Source organism: Tamandua tetradactyla, chromosome 2 (assembly GCF_023851605.1).
Source record: "Tamandua tetradactyla isolate mTamTet1 chromosome 2, mTamTet1.pri, whole genome shotgun sequence".
Lineage (NCBI taxonomy): Eukaryota > Metazoa > Chordata > Mammalia > Pilosa > Myrmecophagidae > Tamandua > Tamandua tetradactyla.
The window spans coordinates 174061565-174086636 of record NC_135328.1 but is presented as its reverse complement, the minus strand read 5'-3'; the positions used below and the strand labels follow the sequence as shown (position 1 = coordinate 174086636).

At 41.8% G+C, this 25072-nt stretch overlaps 1 protein-coding gene and 1 long non-coding RNA gene across 16 annotated transcripts in view; one reads left to right on the top strand and one right to left on the bottom strand.

Moving 5' to 3' along the window:
- LOC143674270 (uncharacterized) overlaps positions 1-12535 on the top strand; it is a 28910-nt gene extending 16375 nt beyond the window's left edge. Inside the window, exon 3 of the long non-coding RNA XR_013170987.1 lies at positions 12367-12535. This is a non-coding gene — a long non-coding RNA (uncharacterized LOC143674270). The remainder of the gene's footprint in view (positions 1-12366) is intronic.
- LOC143674264 (BEN domain-containing protein 5) overlaps positions 1-25072 on the bottom strand; it is a 1810590-nt gene that overhangs the window by 282385 nt on the left and 1503133 nt on the right. For 10 of the 15 annotated variants that reach the window (XM_077149717.1, XM_077149716.1, XM_077149721.1 and 7 more), the window contains 2 exons: positions 13163-13296; positions 10601-10985 (listed from right to left, as the gene is read on the bottom strand). The exons of 3 other annotated variants lie outside the window; for them this stretch is intronic. In XM_077149717.1, coding sequence (XP_077005832.1) covers positions 10601-10985; positions 13163-13296 — 519 coding nt within the window. Of the gene's footprint in view, positions 1-10600; positions 11068-13162; positions 13297-25072 lie in introns of all 15 variants that reach the window. 2 more of the 15 variants (XM_077149733.1, XM_077149732.1) reach the window with 2 other exon arrangements.

Genomic DNA, 25072 nt, shown 5'->3' with positions numbered 1-25072 from the left:
ACTGTACTGTGATCTTCTGGCTCTCCAGGAAAAATGTTTTCTGACATTCTTGGTCAGCACCTTTTAACAACCTATGGCTGCCAGGTGTGGGGGCACCACCCTCTATGACAGCCTTCTGTCTACCACACTATATACAGAAGCTAACCAAAGGCACAGCTCAGAAAAGTTCTTCAGGAGACCTGGGTATGACTTTCAACCATATGACTGATCTGAAGCAAATAACCTAGACTCTCTGTGCTTCTCCTAGTTACAAAATGGGGATTACCACTCACCACTGTGCAGGCTGATAATGCCTTCGAAAGAGCCTAGTGGCAGGAACAGGCAGAGGCTCTGAAAATGGCAGATGAATGAAGGAATAAATCAATCAGTAAAGTGGTATTTAGCATTATAGAATCAGAAAAGGAACAAAAAAAATGTGGTTTCTTTGGGGAGGGGAGGGAAGAGGGGTGGGGGGAAACCTACTTCTTTGCAAATTTTAGTCGTCTCCACTACCACTGTTGGCAATTTACATCTCATTACAACAAATGCTTCAGATTGCTGTTTTGCTTTTAAAAATTTCTGGGACATTGTTCTCTCTCAACACATGTGACCAAATTAGCCACAATAATAAGCACTTCTGCTAAGAGACAGCATTATACGATCTGGCGCAGATATTTTAGGTAACAAAGGAACTTTTTTCACTTGTGGGAAGTGTAGGAATAAAAAAAAGGCCTTTTGATCTACTTGCATTCTGGTATTGACACACACTTCAGGTTTATTTTGGGGAAAATACACTTTCCATGGAGACAAACTTCCCAGCTGGTAAAGGAAGCTTTTTAAAAATATAAAAGGGAGTACTTATCTTTTCATTCAATCATTCATGAACCCATTCATCACACAGTCCTTAACAGCATACCAAGATCTAGGCCCTTAAGAGGCAATGAAGACCCAAAGACAAATACAGATTGTCCCAGTTCTGGAGATGTTCAGAATTTAATATGTGAAATACCGTTACATTGCATCACAATGAGCTGTGATATGATGGCTGAGCACTGGACTTAGGGCTAGAAAATCTGGTACAAATCCTGGTTCTGTTATATATTTTACCCCTTTAAATGCCAGTGGCCTCTTCCATAAAATGGAAATCAGCACAAGGTAAAAGGCTTGGGTAAGTGTTGGTTGGCACAACAAACAAATAAAATTATATCATTCTCTTCTCTTCTCTTAAATGGGTCTAACTCTGTTCCTTCGGAAACCTTTCTAGAAGTTAAATGTTTATGTGACTTTCAAATTTAGAAGTCACCTATCTCCTCAGAATACCTATGTTTGGACCCTAAATGCCATTTCTGCTTTTTGTGGAAATTGAAAGGATAATAATTTTAGATTCTTTTAAAAAGGACTACATCTCTCCAAATTCCGTAGTGTGTAAGAAGTTTCTATGTTACAGATATAATTTGAGTTTCTTTCTTCGCAAGTGCAAAGTAAATCATATCAAAATTCTGAAATGCCCAAGAATACCTATTGCAGCACAGAGGCACAGTAGGTTTGGTGGAGTAAAGATGATTCCACTTTGTTGAGAAGGATCTGAGTAATGGAACAGCCATGCAACAATGAAGAAGGCAAACAAGAGGCAGAGGAGATGATGCAGAGTCAGGCAGTAGGGTCCCCCTTCAACATACCTCCTAGTACATCATCATACCCTCTTAGAAGGCATCAGACGCTCTCAGCTTCTGGTGTAGCTGAGGCAGTTTCAGCTACACATGACTGCCTCTGCAGTCTCGTCTCTTCCTCCTACCCACCCTTTCACTATGAAGTCCAGCCAGGAGCTACCTGCAGTTCTCTGAATAAGCCAGCCTCTCTCTCAACGTCAAATCTTTGCCAGGCTCTCTGTTCCCTGAAATACTCTCCACTTCCTCTTTATTCTTATAAGGCCAACCAGTTCCTTAATTTGAGGCCGTATCCAATCACCTCCACCATCCCTGCCCCAGCCATGTAAGGAACCCTCCCTCTATACACTCTCAATACCCTGAGACCCCAAGAGCACAGGAAGGCTCATACTATAAGTCAACGGTCTGCTGATGAGTGACTGTGATCTTTTAAAGGCAACAACAGGGGCTCAGTTGTTTGATTTCTCTGTGCCCTGCTTAGGGCTTGGAACAGAGGAAGAGTCTAATAAACATGTCCTGCACAAATACAATGCCCTATAGTCAGAGCTGTCCAATGGCTGCATTGGAAGACGAAGAGTTACTTCCTGTCTCCTGGGAAATGTTACAGGAAGATGGACGATCACTTGAAGAAAGGCTATGGAAGCTTCCTGTCCTGAATCCTGAGGCTCCTTACAGGACTAAGGCCCTAGAACTCTAAGAATGAAATCCAAGCCAACTTAGTGAATCTCTCGGATGAGTAAGGGAAGTGTGGCTAGCCTCTGTGCCCTGCCGAATCCTGGAGGCTCGCCTGCTTACTGGGTCACTTCCATCCATCCATTTTGGCAAAACATCAACCCTCCCCCTATTTGGTGATGAAAATTCCATTGTTCAGATTCCATGTGGCACAGGCATGTCTTTTTCCCCTCTCTGGGTGTCAGTTTTCTCATCTATAAAATGGGGTGAGATGTTAGATTAGTTTTTCTCTAAAGAGATAATTTCTAAGAAAACTCTAGGAATATTTTGGTTGGCAACTTGAGACCATGTACCTGGTAGGGCTGAAACTATGAAGAAATGGTGGGCTCTTAAACAGGAAAGAGCAACACAACAGCTCAAGGATCTAGCAGCTCCAGAACCCACTGCAGTACATAAAGGAGCTCTGATCATCAAGGTATGGTGCTGAAGGATCAAAGGGGCTGAGTGACTGTGTGATGAGGAGAGTGCCTGGTACATAGAAAAAGTGAGACAGACTTCAGTTTGAAACTTGGTTTTACCACTTCCTACTTGTGCGGCCTCAGTCAAGTTACTTAATTTCTCTGAGCCTGTTTTTTCATCTGATGAGCATATCTACTTCCAGAGTTGTTACAAGCCTAGTATCTGGTCCAAAGCAGATCAGGCCCATCCTAGCCTATAATGAACCGTTTTCCACCTGTTTCCTTGTCACATGGTTATACTGCCCCAGCAGGTGAAACCCTGTTCTGATGCAAAAGAAGCACTTTCCTATTCTGACCATAGGGAAAAACCCAGCAACTTCTGAGCAGTTTGCAAAGGGACAGTCTAGAGCTGTCTCCCACTGCCTGCCCCCTGTCAGAAAAATGGACTTGATAAAGGGGAAAGAGGGTCCTAGGTTGTCTGTCACTCTTGAATCAGCTCCTAAATTAATCTGAGATCAACTATATTTATTTCTGATTCAGTCAAAAGCGCAAAAAGTCATTTAAAGTGAAAGATGACCAATATTTTTAAGATAAACTATCTCACTTCTAACTCTGTGCTTCACATCAACAGTAAGGAAGCATAGGGCACAGTGATTTTTGGCACCACTCCACCACCAATGCTGAGGGGGTTGGCAGATTGTTGACCTCCTGGGACCTCATTTCCATTGTGGGAACATGAAAATCTGATCTGACAGAATGTTTGCCCCTTGTTCATCCTCTCCAGCCCCTCCCCAAGTCCAACTTTCCTGAGCACCCCTGCTATCAGAGAGAATGAACTGAGTGCCTACAGAGATGAGAAAACAGCTCTGAGATAAACAGGTCCCAGGAGGAGAGCCCTGGCAAAGAGGAAAGTGAATCACTGCCAGGGATGTCTAAGGATTGAGGGGGTCAGAAAAGGAGGGGGAAGGCTGGAGGTGGGAACATAGAATTCTATGTTCTGGAAAAAGTAGGAGGGGATAATTTTATAAATTACAGACTAGTAGGCTTGAAATCTTTGCAGCCATAGTTGTAAATAAACCATTCAAATACGCTTTCTAAGTACTTAAAAGAAGGGAAAGCAGCAATCTCCAGGGGTCTTTTGGGGTTGACTGAAGAGTAAAACATACTCATAGTCTGCTGTAGAACAGTAAGTATCTATGATGTGCCAAGCATTGCACACACATTACCTCGTGTACATCTTCAAACAAGTCTGTCATTAACACTGTAGGATCTACTGAATACTTACTATGTGTCAGATCCTTGACAAAGGTCTCTTTTTTTTTTTATTTATTTTATTTTTTTTTGCACAGGCAAGCACCAGGAATTGAATCTGGGTCTCTGGCATGGCAGGTGAGAACTCTGCCACTAAGCCACCATTGCCTGCCCTTGACAAAGGTCTTTACATACATTTGTTCATTTAAACCTAAGAACCATAATGGTTGGCATTATCATTAATTTTGTTTTATAGAAGAAGAATCTAAGGTCCAGGAGACTAAGTAACTTGTTCAAGGTAACAAAACTAGGAAATGAAAGAGCCAGGGCTCAAAACCCCAATATTTCTGAATTCAGGGCCCATGCAAATTCTGTCACTGAGCTGGCTCTTCTGCTTGTATGAGGGCAGGCATTAAGATTATCCTTTTTATCAAGGAGAAAACAGAAGCTAAGGAGGATGAAATAATTTGCTTGAAGTTACACAGTTAATGAATTATAGAGCTGAGATTCAAACCCAAATAATATCTGTCTCCAAATTCTGGGTTGCCTTTTCTACAGGGGAAAGCAAGCAGGAGGCATTTGGCTGACATTAGCTGTCTTTCTAAGGCACCATCAGAGACCTGTGCGTAAAAAACCCAGCTCACAGACTGCAAAGGATTTTAAAGATCAAAGCTGATATTTTAACAGACCTTGGACAGAACACAAGACACGAACTCAGAGGGGGAGAGAGGTGTTAAAAATCTAGCTCTAAAGAGCCAAGACAGATATACAGTCACAAAAGCTTTCTCCTTCTTTAAAAATTTCAGCCAGCTTGTGACCTGGCCAACAGGGACATCATCTCTTTACCTTCTTTTTCTCAAATGGAGATAATAACTCTTACCTAACCTCACAATAAAACTGTTGGAATATCCCAATGAGATAATAACATCAAGGTGCTTCAAAACCTTTAAAGCGTCATGTACATGTGAATTACTGTCATTATTCTTTTCAGCTATACCTCTTCTGGTCAGAATTCATCATTTCTACCTATATACTGACAAACCACATGCAAAAGCTAAAATCTTCATATGCCCAGCTCCAGCAAGCACAGCATTTATTTTATTCTGCCTGGTGCCATGTTATGTACCCTGCTCTCAAGATGTGTGTGCATCTTGAAGACAGGGATTACATCTACTCCTCTTTACATTCCTCACAGAACCCTTTGGAGCACTATGGGAACTAATGTTATCTGAGTCACAACAAAACCGATTAAAATATCTAATTGGTATTTGCTGTGCTTAAAACAGAGGGGGATACCTAAGCCTTTGCCCTAGAGATCCATACCATCAAAGACTAGGGAAGCTAGCCAAGGAGAAACTCAGAGACACCCAAGAGTCTACTCCATCCACATACAGGACGCTCACCCCTCCCACTGGAACGCTATTGTTCTGCTTCGCCTCACCCTTTTGGAAGTCTCTGGAGGCTGCCAAACTCCAGTTTAAAAAGAAATAGCTCTAACCTGGCGACTTGCAGATTTTAAAGAAAGGGATTCAGTCTGGTACATTTTTTATATTCCCAGCATCTAGCACAGTGTCTGGCACAAAGCACGTCCTAAATAAATGTTCGCTGAGTAAAGGAAAGAATAAATGACTAAACGCATGTATATACACACAAATACATCTGTACCTTGTAAACTGGAATGCCTTCCTGCTTTATGCATCCTCCAGTATTTACTTCTTGGTGAGGGAGGATATGGCAGGAAAGGGAAGAAAAGGAAAATGGGACTAGCATTTACTGAACATTTACAATATAGTGGTCTCAGGACTAGATTCTTTACATATGCTCCCTCACTAAATTTTGACACTCATGCTAAGATCACAGAAAAGGGACGGTTTGGATTTTACTAAGAAAGGAGGTGTCTCTTTTGTGGGGGGAGGTGTTGGTTACCCTTATGTTGGCGACAAAAAAAGCCAACAGCTTATGAGGACATGTGGGGCAAGGGCCCAGGGAAAGGCACACGGGATCAGATGTCAGAAGACCTCTGGGAATAGCTATTGATACTTTCTGGGCTTGTTTCCTCATAATTATCACAAGGACAATGGCCTATATCCTCTTTAAGTTCTTTCACAATTCCAAGATTCTAGAGAATCTGTCCTGTTCGATTCATCTTGTGCTTAGCCATGGAATGAATGAAAGAATGAATAAATGCACAAATGAAACAATGAACCATCCAGCAAAGTCTCTGTAACATCTTCTTATACCACCTTGCTGCTGTCCCCTACCATCCTGTGCATGGCTCCTCTTTTTCAGCTCCAACCTCTGCAATGTGCACCATTATAATTTCTGGTTGCTAGGGCACCTGTTTCCCCACTCTGAGGTTCACACGAGGCCCAGGAGGCCAGGCTTCTGCTCTCTCATCCTCCCACCTGCCACCTGCAGGCTCTCCACTGCCTATGGCAGTCAGCAACAATTCTTGGTCTTCCAGGAATGGAGCTTTCCTTTTAAGACAGAACATCTCCTGACCTATTGACCTCTCTGGTCTCTAGATTTGCCTGTTATAGTATGAATGATTCAGCACTCAATCTGGACAAAGTCCCCTGAGCTGCATCCCTGGGCCAGGTGGTTAAATGAAAATGTTAAAGGACAGGATTCCGAGAGCAAGGTTCAATCCCGGCCTAGGGAGCAGAGAATGGCGCAGTTCAGGCCACACATTAACCCCAGGCCAGGACGCGGCCCTCAGAGAGCATGTGAAGCCAAGTATCAGAAAAGGCACTGGCTGTTCTCTGCCTTGTTACAGGTTTCTTGGTCTTGGCGATGCTTACAGATCAGGAGCTACTAGAGCAGGAGGGTACCTTCCCAGACTCAACAAGAGAGTTCCATCTTCTAATGCTGTATATCAATGATTTGCTTACACGTTTACCTCCACCATCACCCCCTCTACCCTCCCCAAAGTCTTTTTCTTCTTTGTATCTCCCCATGTTGCCAGGCTCAGAAAGCATTCTGACAACATCAGCTGACTGAGTGAATGAACAAATGAACAAACATACATAATCCCTATTATCTTCTAGAACAGAAGAAGACCGCTGAGAGGCAGAGAGGTAACTAACTTGCCCAAAGTCATTTGGCCAATTACCGGTTGGAAGAATCAGAGTTAAAAACCAAGTTGGTCTTAGCTCCTCAGCTCATCGATGTAAAAAAGGAGCTAATAGTATTTGAGCAGTGATGTAATACCAGGTACTATGCTGTACATCACGAGGCTGTGAGGTGGATATTATCATTCCTGTTTTACAGACCAGAACGTGGAGGCTCACAAAGGTGATCTCTGCCTAGATTGTTCCCCACTTTTTTCACCACTCACTCCTGCTTGGATAACAAAAAATTTCATCCTTTTGGCATCAGTTTAGAAGTCATTTCCTTCAGAAAACCTTTCTTCCCTAATTAACCCAAATTCTATGGGTGGTTCTCTTCTGCTGTTTCAGAGTCCCCTGTGCTATTATCCATACGGCAGCATTTATGCACTATGTTGGCACTGTTTCAATGACTATCTCCCTCATCAAACTTTGAGCTCCTCAAGAGCAGAGAGCAATGGGTGCATCTCAAAAATATTGAACTCCCACTTCCACAGCAGGTCAGCAAATATTTGTGGAAGAAAAGCAGTTAGGAGAGAGGGAAGCAAAGAAGAAAGGAAAGAAAGAAAGAAGGCTCCTAAAGTCACAGAGTTGGAAAGTAGAGAAGTTGGGATTTGAACTCAGGCCTGCCTAATTTCAAAACCTATACTCTTTTCATAGCAGCAAACAGCCTCTCCTTCAGGGTAGAGAGTGGCTCTTTTATTATTTCTGGTAAATTTGTCTTAGATCTTGGCACATTATATGGTTCTCCAATTAATATGTGTTAATCATTGGATGTCATGGTCAGGTTCACCTGTCAACTTGGCCAGGTGGTAGTGCTCAGTCATTTGGTTGGGCAAGCACTGGCCTGTTTGTTGCTATGAGGACATTTCATGGACTTAAATCATGATTACATTATCTGCATCCATAGCTGACTGCATTTGTAATCAGCTAAGGGGAGTGTCTTCTGCAATGAGTGATGCTTAATCTAATCACTGGAGGCTTTTAAGGAGGATTCAGAAGAGACAGTTACTCGTCCTGCTTCAGCTGGTAAGCCTCTCCTGTGGATTCATCCAAACCCTTCATTGGAGCCACCAGCTTCACAGCCTGCCCTACAGACCTTGGACCCTTATAGTCCCACGGTTGTCCAGCCAGCCTCTCCTGAGAGTTCACTGAGCACCTTCATCAGAGCGCCCTGACCTACAGAACTTGGACTCTACATTCCTAAAGTTACGTGGGACACTTTTATAAATTTTGTATCTACAGCTATCTCCTGCTGATTCTGTTTCTCTAAAGAACCCTAGCTAATACAATGGACTTCAAGTTTTCAAAGGTCAGGGATAGTCACTGTGGTTCTCTGGGATGACTGTGGCTCCTAGATCACAGGGTGTATACAGCACATGGTAGGGGCTCCATGTTCAGTTGTGACTTAATCTGATTTATGTTCAGTCTATTCAATTGTGATGCAGATGGTGACTCGGATCAGGAAAGAGCCAGCCACTGGCTCTTGCAATGGCATTGTAGGCCTATGGGATGTTAGAGCCTGGAAAGATCAAGATAATGAAACTATGGTTGTGGTCAAGTTTCTCTCAGTATTTTAGAACTAAAAGAGACATATGCTGAAGCAAAATGCAGAGTATCTTATTGCCCCAGAGGCTTAAGTGTGGTTTCTGGAATTTAAACTCCACTCATGATCATGCAAAATGGCCAGTGTCCCTGAGAGTTTAGATAACTGCAGAGAACTTTTATTATGTGTGTGTATGTGTATGTGTGCGTGTGTGTGCATGTGTGTGCTTCCCCCAAGAATTTTTCAAAAGGCATAGCAAACAGGATGTAATGAAAATAAAAATCATTCATTTAAAGATCAGGAAATATTTTTTTCTCTCTGAAAATTCCAATTCTCTTCCTATCCCCCACCCTCATAAAACCACAAATTTTTACATTTGAGGTTTCTCTTTGAGATTTTGTTTGAATGAACAATTTTTAAAGCTGCAGACCACATGTGACCTTAAGCTACTTTGGAAGCATCTATAGATTATGATTTGGGAGATTGGCCTAAGCAAAGGCTGAGTTAGAGAAGTGGGAAAATCACTGGCCTATGAATCAGGTAGTTTAAGACTAAACTCTGGCTCTTCCAGTGACTATTGGGTAAGTGTCAACACAGTTTCCTTCCCAATGACAAGGGCATGGAAGACTTCCATGCCGACTCCCAGTGTCTTCTGATCTATTGAGACTATCTACAAATATAAGGTAGTGTGACACCACATTTACCTAAACGCCAAAGAAGAATGAGGCATTAATGCACAAATAAATGATCTAGATAACAGAAGTTTTCCTTCCTGGGCATAAAATTGTACTTGATTTCAACTTTGAAACAGAACCTGTGTTTCTACATTATATTACTCCTTTTTGTAAACACAGCACAATGACTCAAGGTTATTAATTATTGGGCCTCAGGGCTATGGATGCTATGAATTTGTGTTACACTGATTTCCTCAGTCCTGACTGGCCTCTATCTTCTAGAATTCTGGATTCTTCAGGTTCTGAAAGAGATTTTCTGTCTCTACCTCTCTGTTAAGTAGTCATTTCTCTCTGCTGTCAATGCTGCTGCCTTTTAGATTTCCTGACTCCTGCTTCTAAACTATTCTAAATGAGAAAACCTGAAAGGCCTGGTTCGTTAAAAACATATGCAAAACAAGAGCCTAGAGTAAGTTCTTCAATGAGCAAACCAAAGAGTTTTCTATACCTTTCTTTTAAACTTCCTAAAACCATTGGCCTTCCTACTCAAAAGCTTTTTAAGGTTTCCCATTCCTACCTAAATAAATCCAGATACCCCAGACTGGTACAGCTTTAAAAATCTTCAATCATTGGACCCCAAACTACATTTGCAGTACCTTAGTATACTCCAGATGTCTTCCCATATTCAGTAATCATAGACCTTGGCCTCCTTTGCACCTTGAAATATTGCCCACCCTTCAAGGCTTTGCTCAAGCTCACGTCCATCCTGAAGTCCTCCCTGTGGCCCTCAGCTGCAAATAAACTCTTCATCCTCTGAACTCACATCTCATTTTTTGGACTTCTTTCTTTGTGCTTATCACTTTCTATTTAAACTAATAAACTTTTTTAGGATCATGCCTATTTCTCTTTACTATCCTCAGATCTCCTTGGAAAGGTTCCCTACAATCCCTGGTATTGCCTTTTGCTGAATGAATACATAAATGAGCTAGGCAAATATTTTGTCAGATCTTGTCCTCTGAGCCACGTTTACCACTGTGTTCTAAAGAACGGAGGTGACTAAAGACATGAGTTCCTATCAGAATCACTGTGGGAGGGCAGTAACTCTTCTTCAGGGCAGCTGCTGAGCCTTATCCTCAGTCTTCCTTACCCTCAGGGGCACTTGACCCACTCCTCCCCCTGCCCTCCTTGAAGAGGAGCTACTTGAATTGCACCCCCTGTGGGGCGGTAGGTGGCCTGCTGGAGCACTCACCGCTGCCAAGTCGCAGGAGCAGCACGTCCTGGAGCCTCCGATTGAGGTCACGGAGCTCCTTCATCTCAGACACAAGAGCCCCATATTCCTTGAGCTTCTTGGCTTGCTGTACTAGCTGCCTGCGAGTCCGCTCCAGTTCCTGTTGGAGATGGCGCATCTCTTCCTGCTGCTGTTGGTAGTTGCGCAGCAGCTCCTCGTACAGAGCCCGGGGCACGACTCCATCTTCCAGACTGTCCATGTCCTCTGTGCCCGGTGAGGCCTCCACGAACACCTCTTCCGGACACGTGCTGTGGCCCAGGCTCAGGCCGTTCTGCTTCTCCAGTCGGGCCACCACTGCCTCGATGCTCTTATGCGTCCCTTCACTCGGCTTCCGCCCCTCGGGTCTCTGTGTAGGACAACGAGAATCAGTTCAGGCAAGGGCAGCTGGGACTTTCTTGGACTGCAGCTGAATATTTCCCCAGACAATCCTAGAATCACAGAACCACAGAATGTCAGTGCTTGGAGAAACCTGTGTAAATACTTAGTTAAAGCCCTTCATTTTCCAGATCAGAAAATGGAGGGCCAGAGTGGGTAAGAGGTGTACCCAAAGTCACACAGTCGCTCAGTGGCAGAACAAGGACTCTGGTTTCCCAGGCCAACACTTTTTCCATTCCACCACTCTGCCTCTTGCGTGCATATTATACCAAGCCCATCCTCCACAACCCCCTTGCCCTCTAATCCCTCCACAGTGCCTATGCAGTAACTTGCTCAGAGGGGATGTTCCATATATATTTGTGGAGATTCAGTGAGAAATCAGGCCAGGCCAAACTATTCCCAGAGGAATCACCACTCAAATCTCTCCAATAACAAAAACATAAAAGCAAAAAACAAAAACAAACAAACAAAAAGCATTCAACCAGTTATCTTTTCCTCAAGATTGCTTTATTTGGGAAGGATGATTTTAAAAACAAACAAACCACCAACTCCAATCTACTCTAATCTAGGGCAGGGACCATGTTTTATTTTCTCTGCTTCCCTACTGCCTAACACAGAGCTGGCAAATGGCATAAAAAATGTATACAACTAGAAAGTTCAAAGAATGTTAGAGTTGGAAGACAACTTAGAAGTTTTTTGTTGTTGTTGCTTCAGTTTAACCTCCCTGTTTTACAAGTGAGGAGACTGAGGCTCACAGAGAAGGAAAAGCTATACTGAGGGTCACACAGTGAGTTAAAGACAGCCAGAACCAGAATTTGGAACCCAACTTCCAGTACAAGGCTCCCTCCCTGACATCTGCCAGCCTCTCCTTGGACTCTGACCAAGCTGAAGCTCAGTGAGACAGTGGACACAGATAGGACAGTTCATTTAGAAGAGAATTATCTGGGACTACTTGGGTTCAACTGCCTGAGGAAATTCCAGCTCAAGCGGACAAAGCTTACACTGAGGGGCAGCAAAAGTTACAGCACCAACTGAATTCTTCCCTAGGACAGGAAGGGTTAGGAGCACTCTTGTTTGGGGGTACTGTGGGAGGTACAGAAAACTGAAAAAACAAGATTCTGGACAACTTAACTGTGCCAGGTCAGGCCTGTCTTAACCTCTCACTAAGTTTCTGGAAATTTAAAGAAAAAGCAAACAAAAAAATACCCATGACTCTGATACTGAGTAACATGACAAAATCCAGTGGAGTTTAATTTCCTGGCATAAGGTACTACTAGTTTAGATGAACTTATCAACTGAAATTTTTTTTTTCATGTTAAATGATCATTTTACATGTCTGTCTTTATCATTAGACTGTGAGGCCCCCCAAAACAAGGGGCACATCCTGGGAAATCAACATGACAACAGGAACTGACAGGGCCAGACCTGCATCAGGGGTATAATGAATGTCAAGGAACTGAGCTCAAGCGCATCTTTTGGACTATGCCTTTGGAATGCCCTTGACCTGTCATCCAATACCAGATCAGGGTCAGTACAAAAGGTATCCTTTTTCCTCTTCTCCCCCTCTCCCTTGGGGTACCGTTATAAAGAAAACACTCTTGACTTGCCGAACGAGATTTTCAGCAGGTTCACAAAGTGAAAGTTGGAAGACAACTATTGGGGCACAAAGAAAAGAAAACGCAACCTCATACAAAAGTTTTCTTCCAACTCAGGGTCCCAAAACCCCTTGAGTGGATCTGACTCATGCTGTTTCCCAAAGTCTACATGTGGCAATCTGATGGTGACTGACTCTAACTTTCTTTCCAAGAATAATTGTTCGATGTTCCTGGACCTTAGCAGTGACCTCTATAGAGCTGTAAGCCAGAGAGAAACGCATGGTTCCAAACCCCCAGCAGAGATGACACTGCACAGATTGTGCAAACAGGACCGTGACTGGTGGCACAGCATAAGTCAGGGCTCCCTGGGAAGTCAGCCAGCAAGACAAATGCATACTAACTGTCCCAAGCCTCCTTTGCCCCCCCAAAAAACCATGGCTTGTGATACCAGGGGACATTTATATGGGGAGAGGAGGCCAGATCGGAATTCTTTAGCTATTAAAAATCTGAAACCGCTCCCACATACTTTCAAAAAAAGGAAAGATTTTGTTACCTTGATGTGTCTAAGCTGTAAATCTTCTTCCCCATAATCTTTAACCTCCCCATCTTCTTCTATGTGATTGAGAGAAAGTTTGGGGATTTTTATTTTCTTCTGCATCACACTATTTTCCAGGTCAGATTTGTCTTCTAAAATGCATATCAAGAGAATAAGGTTCATTATGAGTCAAAATGCTCAAAATGCCAATACCTCAAATACTAGAGAATGTTTTTGGCCAGACCAGTTAAAAAGGAAAAGCAAATAAACTCAAGGCCTGTTCCCTACTGCATACAGGGATCCTAAAAGCAGCAGAGCAGATCAAGCCTCTGGGATTAAGACTGTTCTCTAAAAGCACTGTCATACAAAGTGTTGAAATGGCAGCCTGTAAGTTTTCTTTGGGGTTTCTCTAAGTACATCTTAAAAGAAGGTCTTTTACGGAATTCTAGAATCTTGCAAGTGGAATGGCCCCTTAGATTACTATCTGGTCTGCACAACTGGCACATGAGTTCTGCAACAATTGAGAGCCCTCTAAGCTAAGTATTTTCCCAGGAAAAACTGGTGGGTTTCTACTAGCTCAGGAAACAGCAGACATGAAAGAGAGGATAGTTCTTATCAAGGTAAGGCATGCACTGGGCAGGAACCACTCCATAGGCTATACACAGGACAGACTGAGGTAAGGCAGATGTAGGGAGAGCAACAAATAATGCCAACTACCTTTTTTGGGTACGAAATCACAGAATGACAACATTTGAAGGGTGTAAGTAAAAAACAAGTGCAACTCTCATTTTACAGATGAGGAAACTCAAAACACGTGAACCTGAAGAAGAGTCAGGAGTGGAAAACAAGCCCTTGGTACCTCACTCAGTACTTACAGGTAGTAAGCACGTGATGATGGCACTCTACAAAATGTAAAGTGCTGCACAAACACACAGGGATATTAAATCTCCTCACTTTTTCATTCCTTAAGTCCAATTTTAGATAGTCTATAAGAGAATTTTTTTTCCTGCACACGTTTCAAATTTTACTTCCCAGATCTTTCTTTTAATGGAAATCTTAAAAGCAAAAATTTACAAGAGGACTCCACAAGTGAGAAGGTGAACCTGTTCTGGAACTAGCTACTTGGGGTAAAATGATTTGGGGTTTTGTTTTTCTGGGCTTGAACTGTGATTTTGGAATGACTGTTTGTTATAATCCTCAAAGGCTCCCACTAAATGCATTTTCTAGCATGTTCTCATCAGTAGATGTGACATATAGCCAGGAAGATGGTTAAATCCATTCTCCGAGGGTCTTAAGTATGTGAGAGTGTGTGTGGATGTGTGTTCGTGTATGTTAAATATGCTCTTACACTTTCCCCAGGCAAAGCTTCTCTCCTCACAACTTGTTAGAAAAACTGGGAAGAAAGCTTATAAGCACACAACCATTCCAGAATGTAGTCAAAATGCCAAATCTTCCCAAATGGTCTCTGGAATGGAGCCCCAGCTGGGTCAGAGATGGGACTCTGGTATCAGAAGGACCTGAGTTTTTCCACACAGAGTGAGGAGGGATGAGAAAGGACTTTGGATCTCTCCTCTATCACAGGAACTAGCTGTCAGGACGAGAACAGTAATTCACACACCTCACTGTACAGGGCCTGGCACACACCAGGCACTTGATGAGTGGGCTGGTTATGACTGATATTATCAACATGCACTGATGCAGTTTATTCCCTAAGTATAAAGTGAACATATATGTAATTTTAAAAAACAAAGAACTGACTTCAGCAGGGTGTGGACTATAAAAGATCTGCCCAGCGAAGAAAAAGGTGGTCTTTGTCAACAACCCCTTCCTGATCAGAAATGAAAATGGCCTTCCCCATGGACCAAGAGGGCATCTTCCAATTCTGCTTTCACAAGAATGGCCTTTTTGTTCTTTTCTCTTATTGTGTCTAAAAAATATATACATTGGGATAGGCATGAACAATAGCAGGGTCTTTGGTCTTTCTAAAAGAACAGCTTCCAGACTACAAATCATTATTGGTTCTTTTTAAGTCAAGTTGCTAAAGAGTAAAACCTAAGGAAAGTGTTCCAAATGAAGTTATCCTGGAACAGTGTGTACATGTATTTGTGTGTGAGACCCCAAGTCACATAACCCAGGTCTAGAGCTTTTCCTTCCATGCCTCAGTTCTGTGTTTACTGAGACTTTATACTCTGTAGGATCATGGTTGGACCTTAGGGACACACACTGTTATGGACTGAATTGTGTCTCCTCCACAAGATAAGTTCAAGTCCTAAACCCTGGTCTTTTGAATGTGATCCTAATTGCAAATATGATTTTTGACCATGTTATTAGTTAAGATGAGGACAAACTGGATTAGAGTGGTACCTAATCCAATATGATTGGTATTCTAATAAGGAGAGGAAACTGGGAGACAGACGTGTAACAGAAGCAGAAACTGAGATATGCCACAAGCCAAAGAATGTCATGGATTGCCATCAAGCCACCAATAGGACTCCACAGGCTACAGAGAAAGCATGACGCTCCTGATATGCTGATTTGGATTTCTAACCTCCAGAACTGAGAGACAATGAATTTCTGTTGTTTAAAGCCACCCAGTTTGTGGTACTTTGTTACCACAGCCTGAAAAAACTAAGACAGTGATAAATCTAGGCCAGTTGGGGACACAAAATAGAACCCACAAAAAAATAACCCAAGATCTCAAATACTGAATTCGAAATAAGGGAAAAATAGCTTCTACAGGATTTCAGGGGTAAATGAGATCATGTCAGTCAGTACAACCATGGATGGTTTATGAGAGTTGTGTTAGACTCTTTACTTGCTGGGTAATCTTGGGTGCATTACTTTATTTCTCTGAGCCTATTTTCTCATCTGTGACAATGTAAATAATTCCTATTCACACTGACAGATTGGTGCCAAGATTATCAATATTGTATATGTTAAGAACGTGAACAGAGTGCATGGCACTTGGACAGTCAGTGCTCCTACAAGGATAGCTATTAAGGATAGTGAGAATCTGGACCACACAACAAGGGGAAAGAAGAGAAGCCAAAGGAAGACCTTTGGGGAAATACTTAGATTTCAGTGGTTATAAAAGATGGCTCATTATAGGCAGGAGTGAGATGTGGGGATGGAAGTTAAGCTGGTTGGTGCTAGAGAATAAATGACTTTGAATGCTAAGTTAAGAAAAGCTGAAGTTCAGCTTGCAGGTGTGGAAAGAATTGGGAGTCAGACAATCTGGATTCTAAATCCAGTTCTGCCACTTAGTAGGTGTGAGAAGTTGAGCTAGCTGCTGTGTCATTTAGTGTAATTATTCTCCTGTTGCAGAAAGGGACATCTAGCATCTACGTCAAGTGGGGATCAAATCAGCTGAGTAAATGTGCCCTGAAAAGAACAGAGCCCTGCACAGACAAATACATGGTGGATGACAAAGCTCAATAGGAATTGCCTGTTGGCCTGTGGTCTACTTCTTGAGGTGGCCTGGCTAGGGAAAGGTGACACTTGGGAGTGTCCTACTCCCACCAGCTATAGGCAAGACTCCCTGTTCTTCTATCTAACTGGAATTCTCCTTCTTTTTTGTCTGCTTGAGAAACAAGGAAAGCTTCCACTCATCTCTTCATTCTTCCTCAAAATTTCTATTATACCTTGCACATACCTTCTTTGTAGTCTATTATCTTACTACGTTGCAATTATCTTCTTAGTAGCCTACGTTCCTCACTAGACTGAGCAACCTCAGGGCAGGGCCCATATCATAGGCCTGACTATACATGAGGTACCCACTCAGCAAAAATTTTAATGAAAGGCTAATAAAAACAGGCCATGCCCCCCAAAGACATGAAAAGTTACACAGCATCATGAGTCAGTAGGGAAATGCAAATCAAAACCACAACGAGGTACTTCAGACCCACTGGGATAATTATAACGAAATAGAAAAGGTGAGGCTGTAGAGAAATTGGATCTCTCATAGATTGCTGGTGGGAATGTAAAGTGGTATAGCCACTGTGGAAAACAGCTTGGTGTTTCCTCAAAAAGTTATAAAGAGTTACCACACAACTGAGCAATTTCACTTCTAGGCATAAACCTAAGTGAAATGAAAACATGTATCCACACGAAAACTTTGTACATGAATGCTCATGGCATTATTATTCATAGTAGCCAAAAAATGGAAACAACTCAAATGTTCATCAACAGATAAAGGACTAAATGTAATATGGTATATCCATATAATGGCATGCTATTCATCCATAAAAAGGAATAAAGTACTGACATGTTACAATATGGTTAAACTTTGAAAGCATTATGACATGTGAAAGAAACCAGACACAAAAGGCCACATATTGTATGATTCCATTTGTATGGAATGTCCAGAATAGGCAAAGCCATAGACATTAGTGGTTGCCAGAGCCGGGAGTAAAGGGGAAATGGGAAATGATTGCTAATTTTTTTTTCAGCGGCTGAGGGGGGAGTGAAAGTGTTCTGGAATTAGTGGTGGCAGATGTACAACATTTTGATTAAACTAAAAATCATTCAATTGTATGCTTCAAAATGGTTAAAATGGTGATTTTATGTTATGTGAACTTATTTCAATTTAAAAATAAGCTAACATTTATAAATCATCTTACTATATATTGGATCCCATGTAAGGCTCCTCACATATTACTACATCTTGCAATAAACCTGTAATTAGGTATTATTAGCCACATTTTTTTCTGCGCAACAGAGAAATGAGGCTCAAAGAAGTTCACTTGGTCTAAAGATACCTAGCTCGGAAGGGGAAGAGACAGGATTTGATGTAGGTTTCTTTGTTTCCCAAACTCATATTCTAAACACATGCCTGGAACATGGGAGAACCAGAATAAACACTGAATGAAGGAACAGTGCCTAGTACCTTGAATCACAGGCCTCCTCAATTGGATTATAGCTTCCTCAAGTCTTGTCCAGGAGGCTCCAGAGGCTCTTCTGAGAGCTGACTACCTGCTGGCTTCATCCTAACACTTACCAGTCTTATCCTTGACCCATACTTCCTGGAAGATGACTCAGGAGGACCTGAGGCCTCTAGCAATACTTTTCTGAAATCAGTAAACATATACTAAAGCCCTGTTCTCCATTGAGCACTGAAGCAAATGATCCTTGACTTTTGGATCTTTACAACCAGAACAGAAGTTTGACTTCCTGAGGTATGCCAGCTCACCTGGGGTGTACCTCTGGTCTCTAGGTCTCCCTATCCATAGTCATGAATTGAAGATGATGCCTCACATCCATACTTCACCCACAGAAAATTACTGAACACTCAGGGTCATTATTAAAAGTAAGAAATAGAAGAAATGGTTAAGAGAGGGAGGCCCTAGGATCTAATAAAAACAGCCCAGCCTTTCGAGTCTGGTGTGAGACTGATTTGAAATTCCACCTCTGTTATATAACTAACTTTAGCAAGCACTTTAACCTCTCTGCATCTCAGTTTCATTATCTATAAAGCGGGGATAATTAATCTGTTTTCCAAAGAGATAACATATGTAAAGCACCAAGCACAGTGCCTTTCTTGTCATAGATGTGCAATATTTAACAGGAGCTGTTATTCCACAGCAGTGACTACCACTCCAGATATATGATACAGACTGAAACTTCTAAAGAGGTGTTTTAAGGAGATTAATGTGGCAATGCAAGCGAGATGGCTGAGATGTGAGGAAGAGGCTGAAAATAGGGTGATGAAGCTGCAACTCTTGACTGGTCATAGTAATGCAGGTGAACAATGCTGTGGATCATCTAAGACAGCAAATACTTTGTGGAACATTTTCATGCAGGTTTGGAGTGTGATTCTCGCTTTGAATTCCAGGAAATCACAGATGAAAGGAGCACTTGCTTAGGAAGGATGAAGAAAGCTCCCCAGTCAACCTTTGCAGTTGCTTCAAGCTTAAGGCCAAATAATCACAGTTTAGAGTAAATAGAAATAAATGTGTAGCCTCTGAAGAAACATTCTTCACTGATCCTGACTTCTGAACTCACTTATTTCCAGGGCCAGGAAAACTGTCAAGGACTTGGGTATCAACTATCTATTGTTCCCTTCTAGCTACTATAACATCAGCTAATTGCATTCATCCATTCAACAAATATTGAAAAAGCACCTACTATGTGCCAGGTCCTTTGCCAAATTCTTTACAAACATCACTGTATTTAATCCTCACAATAATTCCGTTGAAGCAGAAACTGAGGTTCAAAGAAGCAGGGTAGACTGCTTAAGTCATATAAAGATACTAAATAGAGAGCCAGAATTTCAAATCAGATCTGTTTGATACTCAGGCCCTGTTCCTATCCCCTAATTATCTATAGGAACAAGAAAAACATTACCAACTTGCCTTAACTTTTTCAATTGAATACTACAGGTGGACTTTACTAAAATGCACATATAAAATGATGAACCTGTCAATATAACTTCCGAGGTGCCTGTCTAAGATCTTGCTCATTCCCCAGGAGTATTCTGTAATAAATTCCCAAATTGAACTAAGCACTATACAAATATGATTTTAATGGCAAACTCCTGAATTACAAAGCATACCAAAACCACCAGGCAATAAATAACCCCAAAATAGAGCTCCTATATAAAGCAAAGAAGTTTCTTGTAAAAATATGGTAAACACTGCTCTTCAAAAATACAGAAGAATGTGGCATTTGTTATTAATCTGAGAGGGAGAAACATTCTATTAAATCTACTACTAAAAAAAATGGTGGCATGATAATTAGCAAATGGTGTTTAGAAAACAGTTAGATGAAAAGAAAACCCAAATTTGTCTTCAAAAGTGAAGATATGGGTGGTATGACAGTGGCTCAGTGGCAGAATTCTCGCCTGCCATGCTGGGGACCCAGGTTCAATTCTCAGTGCTTGCCCATGCAAAAAAAAAATAAAGTGAAGATACTCCTGAAGAATTTGTATATATAGTTAAAATGGGTAAGTGCCATCTTGATCCCTATTTTATACATAATCAAGTTGGATATTTAAAGTCATCCAACGTTAGCCAAGTTTAATTTGGTGTGGTTTTGTTAGCTAAGATGAAATTCTGAACAACTAAACATTAAGTTTTTACCAAGGGTTGTTCTTGATTTATTTATGTATTTAATATCTACATGCAAGTTTAAAGTTTTTCATCTGCACCAAAACCCTGTAAAATCTTAGGATTGCATTGAAAACAGTTGTGCTACAGAAAGAAACATGCACATTGCATTCTCTGGCCCATGTTGTTTGCTTTTATACAATCCCAGGCAGATACAATTCTCAAGTTCCAACTATAGTTTCCAGCAAAGACAACAAAAGGAAGGGTGGATTGCTGCGCAGCTGCAGAAAGAAATCGGAAGACATTGGTTCAATTTCCAGCTCTGTCATTAATTCACTGGGTGACCAGTCACTTTCTTTCTCTAGACCTTGGTTTTCTTTTCTCTAAAACATGGAGCCTAGACTAGAAAACCTTGGTAGGTCCTTCTAGCCATGTGACTTCTGGCCAGTCACAGGGACTTCCAGGTCTCTTTCCTCAGCAGTGTGGTGGAGGGTAAGAACAGATTTGCTATAAGATTCTTTTAGGGGGAAATTTTGAAGAAATGGCCAACCAAGTCAATCCAAAAAGGGAGGAAAGGAACTGCTAGCCATGTTTCTTGAAGGTTTCCTTGCTCTGACTCCATCTCACTGGGCCTAGCACAGGGATGGGGCACAGACAAAACTTAGGAACCTCATTCTGCTAGGTCATTTGTCTAGTTATCCTTACATGCTTCATCAGGCTGCTGCCAGGGTAATTAATGACTCAAGCATAGGGTCATGGGGGAGGGGGGTAAAGGGGGGTGGGGGAGAGGGTAAGCCTTTCATGCAAAGGCCAAGTCCCAGGAAGATTTAAAACACAAAGAAGTTAAATTTTAAACTTGTCTGATCCTTACATGTCCTTGTTCCTCTAAATCACTCCTGTTCACAAAGGGTGGTACCCACCAGTAAGCAAAAAGTTCTTCTCTCAGCAACTACTAGCCTACCATAGTCCTTAACAGCTGTCTATCATTTAATGGGCATCTACTCTGTGCCACTTTTACATATTACTTTGCTAATTAACATAATGTGCAAGTATGTTACAGATGAGCCACTGGAATTGAGAAATGTGAAGTAATCTCCCCACGGTCACAAAGCTTATAAGTAGTAGAGTCATGATTTGAACCCAGACTGTCTGACGTCAAAGCCCATCCTTTCTCTGCTCTCTAATATTTCCTCCGGGATACTCAAAGAGGTGACCTGGAGTCCATCTAACCAAACTGTCTCATAGTACAAGCTTCCATACTAGAATATTCCTGATCTGCTTGCCATCTCCATTGACAGGAAGCTCATCACCACATTGGAAACCCTTTCCATTGTTTGTCAGCTAAGTAATTATATTGTTCTCACCCAATCCCTATGAATTCCACCCTCTGGATTTAGTCCTGCTCTCTGGGCCCCCCCAAAACAAATCCTTCATCCACAGAGAAAAACTTGGATATTAAAAACTACCAATAAATCATCCCATGTAAATCTTTTCTCCTTCAGTTGATATACTCAGCTCACCAAGGCACTCAGAGAAAATACAGTTACTCTGCAGTTAAAACAAAACAAAACAAAAACCCTAGATCTCGGATCTAAAGTCCTATCCTCCTCGTTTGGGGACCAGGACACCCATCTCCCTTGATTATCACTTGATTCTCCATCTATCCCTCTGGCTGTCCCTTCCCAGTCACCTCTTTCAGGCTCTTCCTCTTCAGGTGTGCCCTTAAAAGCTATTGTTCTGAAGAGTCCTGTTCTTGCATGCTTCTCTCACTCTGCAACCTCTCCCGACCGGAGACCTCACACCTCGCATGGCTAATAAGTTACCAATGGGGATCTTCAGCCTGGAGCACTCTCCTAAGCCTTGCATCCACATGCCCAACTGCTCTCCTGTCATTTCCACCCATCTGTCTCACAGGCTTCTCAGATTCAATGTCTCACCTACCTATCAACTGAAACTAATTCAAAATATCATATTCCCTTGCAACCACTCCAGTAGTCCCCATTGAGGGAGGCAGCCGAGAGACCCTTCCTTCCCCATCATCACCATAACCAGCCTGTTACTGAGTCCCATGGATTCTCCTTTCTTAATATATCTCAGCTCCATCACAGCCATCACCATGTGTTTAGGTCCCACTAATTTTTTTACTGGACTGACTCATACTTCTCCCAATGCCTTACCTACCCTTTAGGTGGGAAAACTTAACCCAGTGACTGGCACCTACACAGTACTCACTACTCAATTGCCTGAATAGTTCTCTTTTCCCCAATAAAACAAGAGGCACTATCTTGTGGAGTATGAGGAAACTCCTAATTCTGAGCCTGAACCTGCTGGGTACTTAATAAATATTTGGTAAATTGGTACTTGAAGGCAGAAAAAAATATCTATTTGTCTTTCTGCATTTCCCTCTAATATAAGGCTGATCCCATGGTACAACTTAATATATGTAGAACTTAAGTGAACCAAAGAAAACCTCTTCAGGTTTTATATGTTTTTCTGGTAATCATTTTAAAATAAAGACTGCACATCTTCTCTCTTTTAATGAATTTATAAGACAAACCAGTGGGCACAGTGGAAAGAGCATTCATTTGCCTTGGAGTCAAAGACCTTAATTTGAATCCACTTTTCTGGTATATTTTTAAAAAATAAAAACTAGTATGTTCTTAAATAACAAAACCATCACACAAAAAAAGCAAGGTCTTGGCTTTCCTGGAACAACTTTTTCTTTCAGCCTGTGAACCAGAACTCTGAAGTACTTTGTAGCACATTCTATTTAGCTGCAACAAATGTGTTCTTCCTGATGATGAAAAATCACATCAGATTGAAACTTCAATGGTTAACATTCTGGTAGAATCTGCAACAGATGACAGCAGGCAAGTTCCAATCTTTGCTCCAATGTATATTGCAGAACATGTCAAAACCTAAATTAAAAGTATTCACTCACTTTTTTTAAAAAAAATAAATCCTTTTGTTGGCTGTCTCCTGCTGATGACATGCAACAATCTTTGCATATGAAATCGGCTAGTCCCCCACTTTGCTAACTTTGTAGAAGTTCCAAAGCATTTATGGAGCAAGTGATCCATTTGGACTGACAATGCCAAGCTGGGACCTGAGCCCTGAATGAACTAAAATTACCAAAGCAAGAAGAACATGGATTTGGAAGCTATTTCCCCCAAATGTGGGGTTTCTTCTAGTAGAGGGAGTGATAAAGAATATTGACTTTTTCTAGATGAACAAAGTTGAATGAAACCTCAAAATCCCACTGCAGGTTTCTGTTCTGAAAAACAAGCTGCTGCTACAGAGCTTCTGTACCCTTTACTTCCTCTCCCAAAGCATAAAAACGCACCTGTCTTCCCAAAGTTCATTAGTTCAATATGTGCTGACTGCTATGAACTATGTGCCAGGCACTGTGGGTGCTGTAAGATAGATCCCTATCCTGGAGAAGCTCACATTCTGGCAAGAAGACAGACACATTCGTAACTAACCCAAACAAGGCATAAAAAGCTAAAGGAATAAGCAATGTGAAACAAGTGTTCCAAACGAAAAGGGCCAGTGGGCCAGATGGAGAATACCTCTGGGGCAGGGTGCTTCCAACACCTCTTGTCCACTTATTTCTCACAGCTCTCAGGGTGCTGGACCACAAATTTCTGTCACATGTCTATCTTTTCCACTGGAAGATGAGTTCCACAGGGGCAGATGCCCCAGGTCAGATAATGATTAATCCATCCTGCCTGATTCAAAGAAGTACATTAGAGTGTGTTCACAGAATGAACCAAATATTGGAGGTTTAGAGGAAAGAGGAGGGGTAGGTGGGGCTGGGGCCAGTCTAAGGAGGGCTATGAATGCCAACCTAAGAAGCAGAAGCTTCATTCAAGTGGCAACAGGGAGCTATAGAAGGTTCTAAGGACAGCAGTGAATTGACTAAGATCGCATTTAAGAGGATCATCTGCAATCAATTTGGAAAATAGCTTGGAGACAGGATGATCAATTAAGAGGTAGTTGCACTGGTTTAAACGAGTAAAAGCTGATGCTGGCCTGAATTTGGGTAAGCGGCAGCGCAGTTGGAAAGGTAAGACTAAAAGATAAACTGCAAAGACCATCTAGAATTGGTTCCTTTTCTGTGCTTTTCCAGTATTTGGTTTCTATGTCTATTCATCACTTATATTGAGTATCCCAAACCATAAACTCCCTGAGAATTGCGCCCATTTCTTCTTTACTCTGTCTCTCAAAATAACGCTATATGGCAATGGTTGAAAAGTTAGCCTTTGTCTCCCCTGGGCTGTGCTGTCATTTCTATCCCAATTTCTCGATGTGTTGGTCATTGTTGGTCATGTGTTGGTCAATGACGCAATATGGTCATTCACATATTACGGCACTGGGCCTGGCACATAGGCAGTAGTAACGAGACACTTAAAAACAAAGGGAATTATACACCTAAATAATAAAAACACAGCACAGGCACCTGGATAGAATGGCATAGTATTTTAAGAACATGAGTATAGAGAAACCAGTTTGGGTACCCTAAAAACTACAAAATTCATTACTGTAAGCTTTCTAATAGCAGGCTGGATTACAACTAGACAATGGTGAGCTCTCCAAATGAGTAACTCTCACTTTAAAAATTTGCTTGATAAATAAATGAAGGTGAGTAAGGAGAGACCACAGCTCAAAGGTGAGCCAAGTCTTGAGCTATGCGGCCCTTCCATGGGGCTCCTTTGAGAAGACTTCCTCCAAAAACGACAATTCAATGGTGGGCAAGTTGTGTGTGCTCTGTAGGAGAGAAGCTGGTAATGTAGGAACACAGTGGGCTTACAAACTCAGAAATTAAAACTGTTTTCTGGCTCAAAAACTTGCCTTGAGTAGTAAGTCTCATGGACAGTTTCTCCAT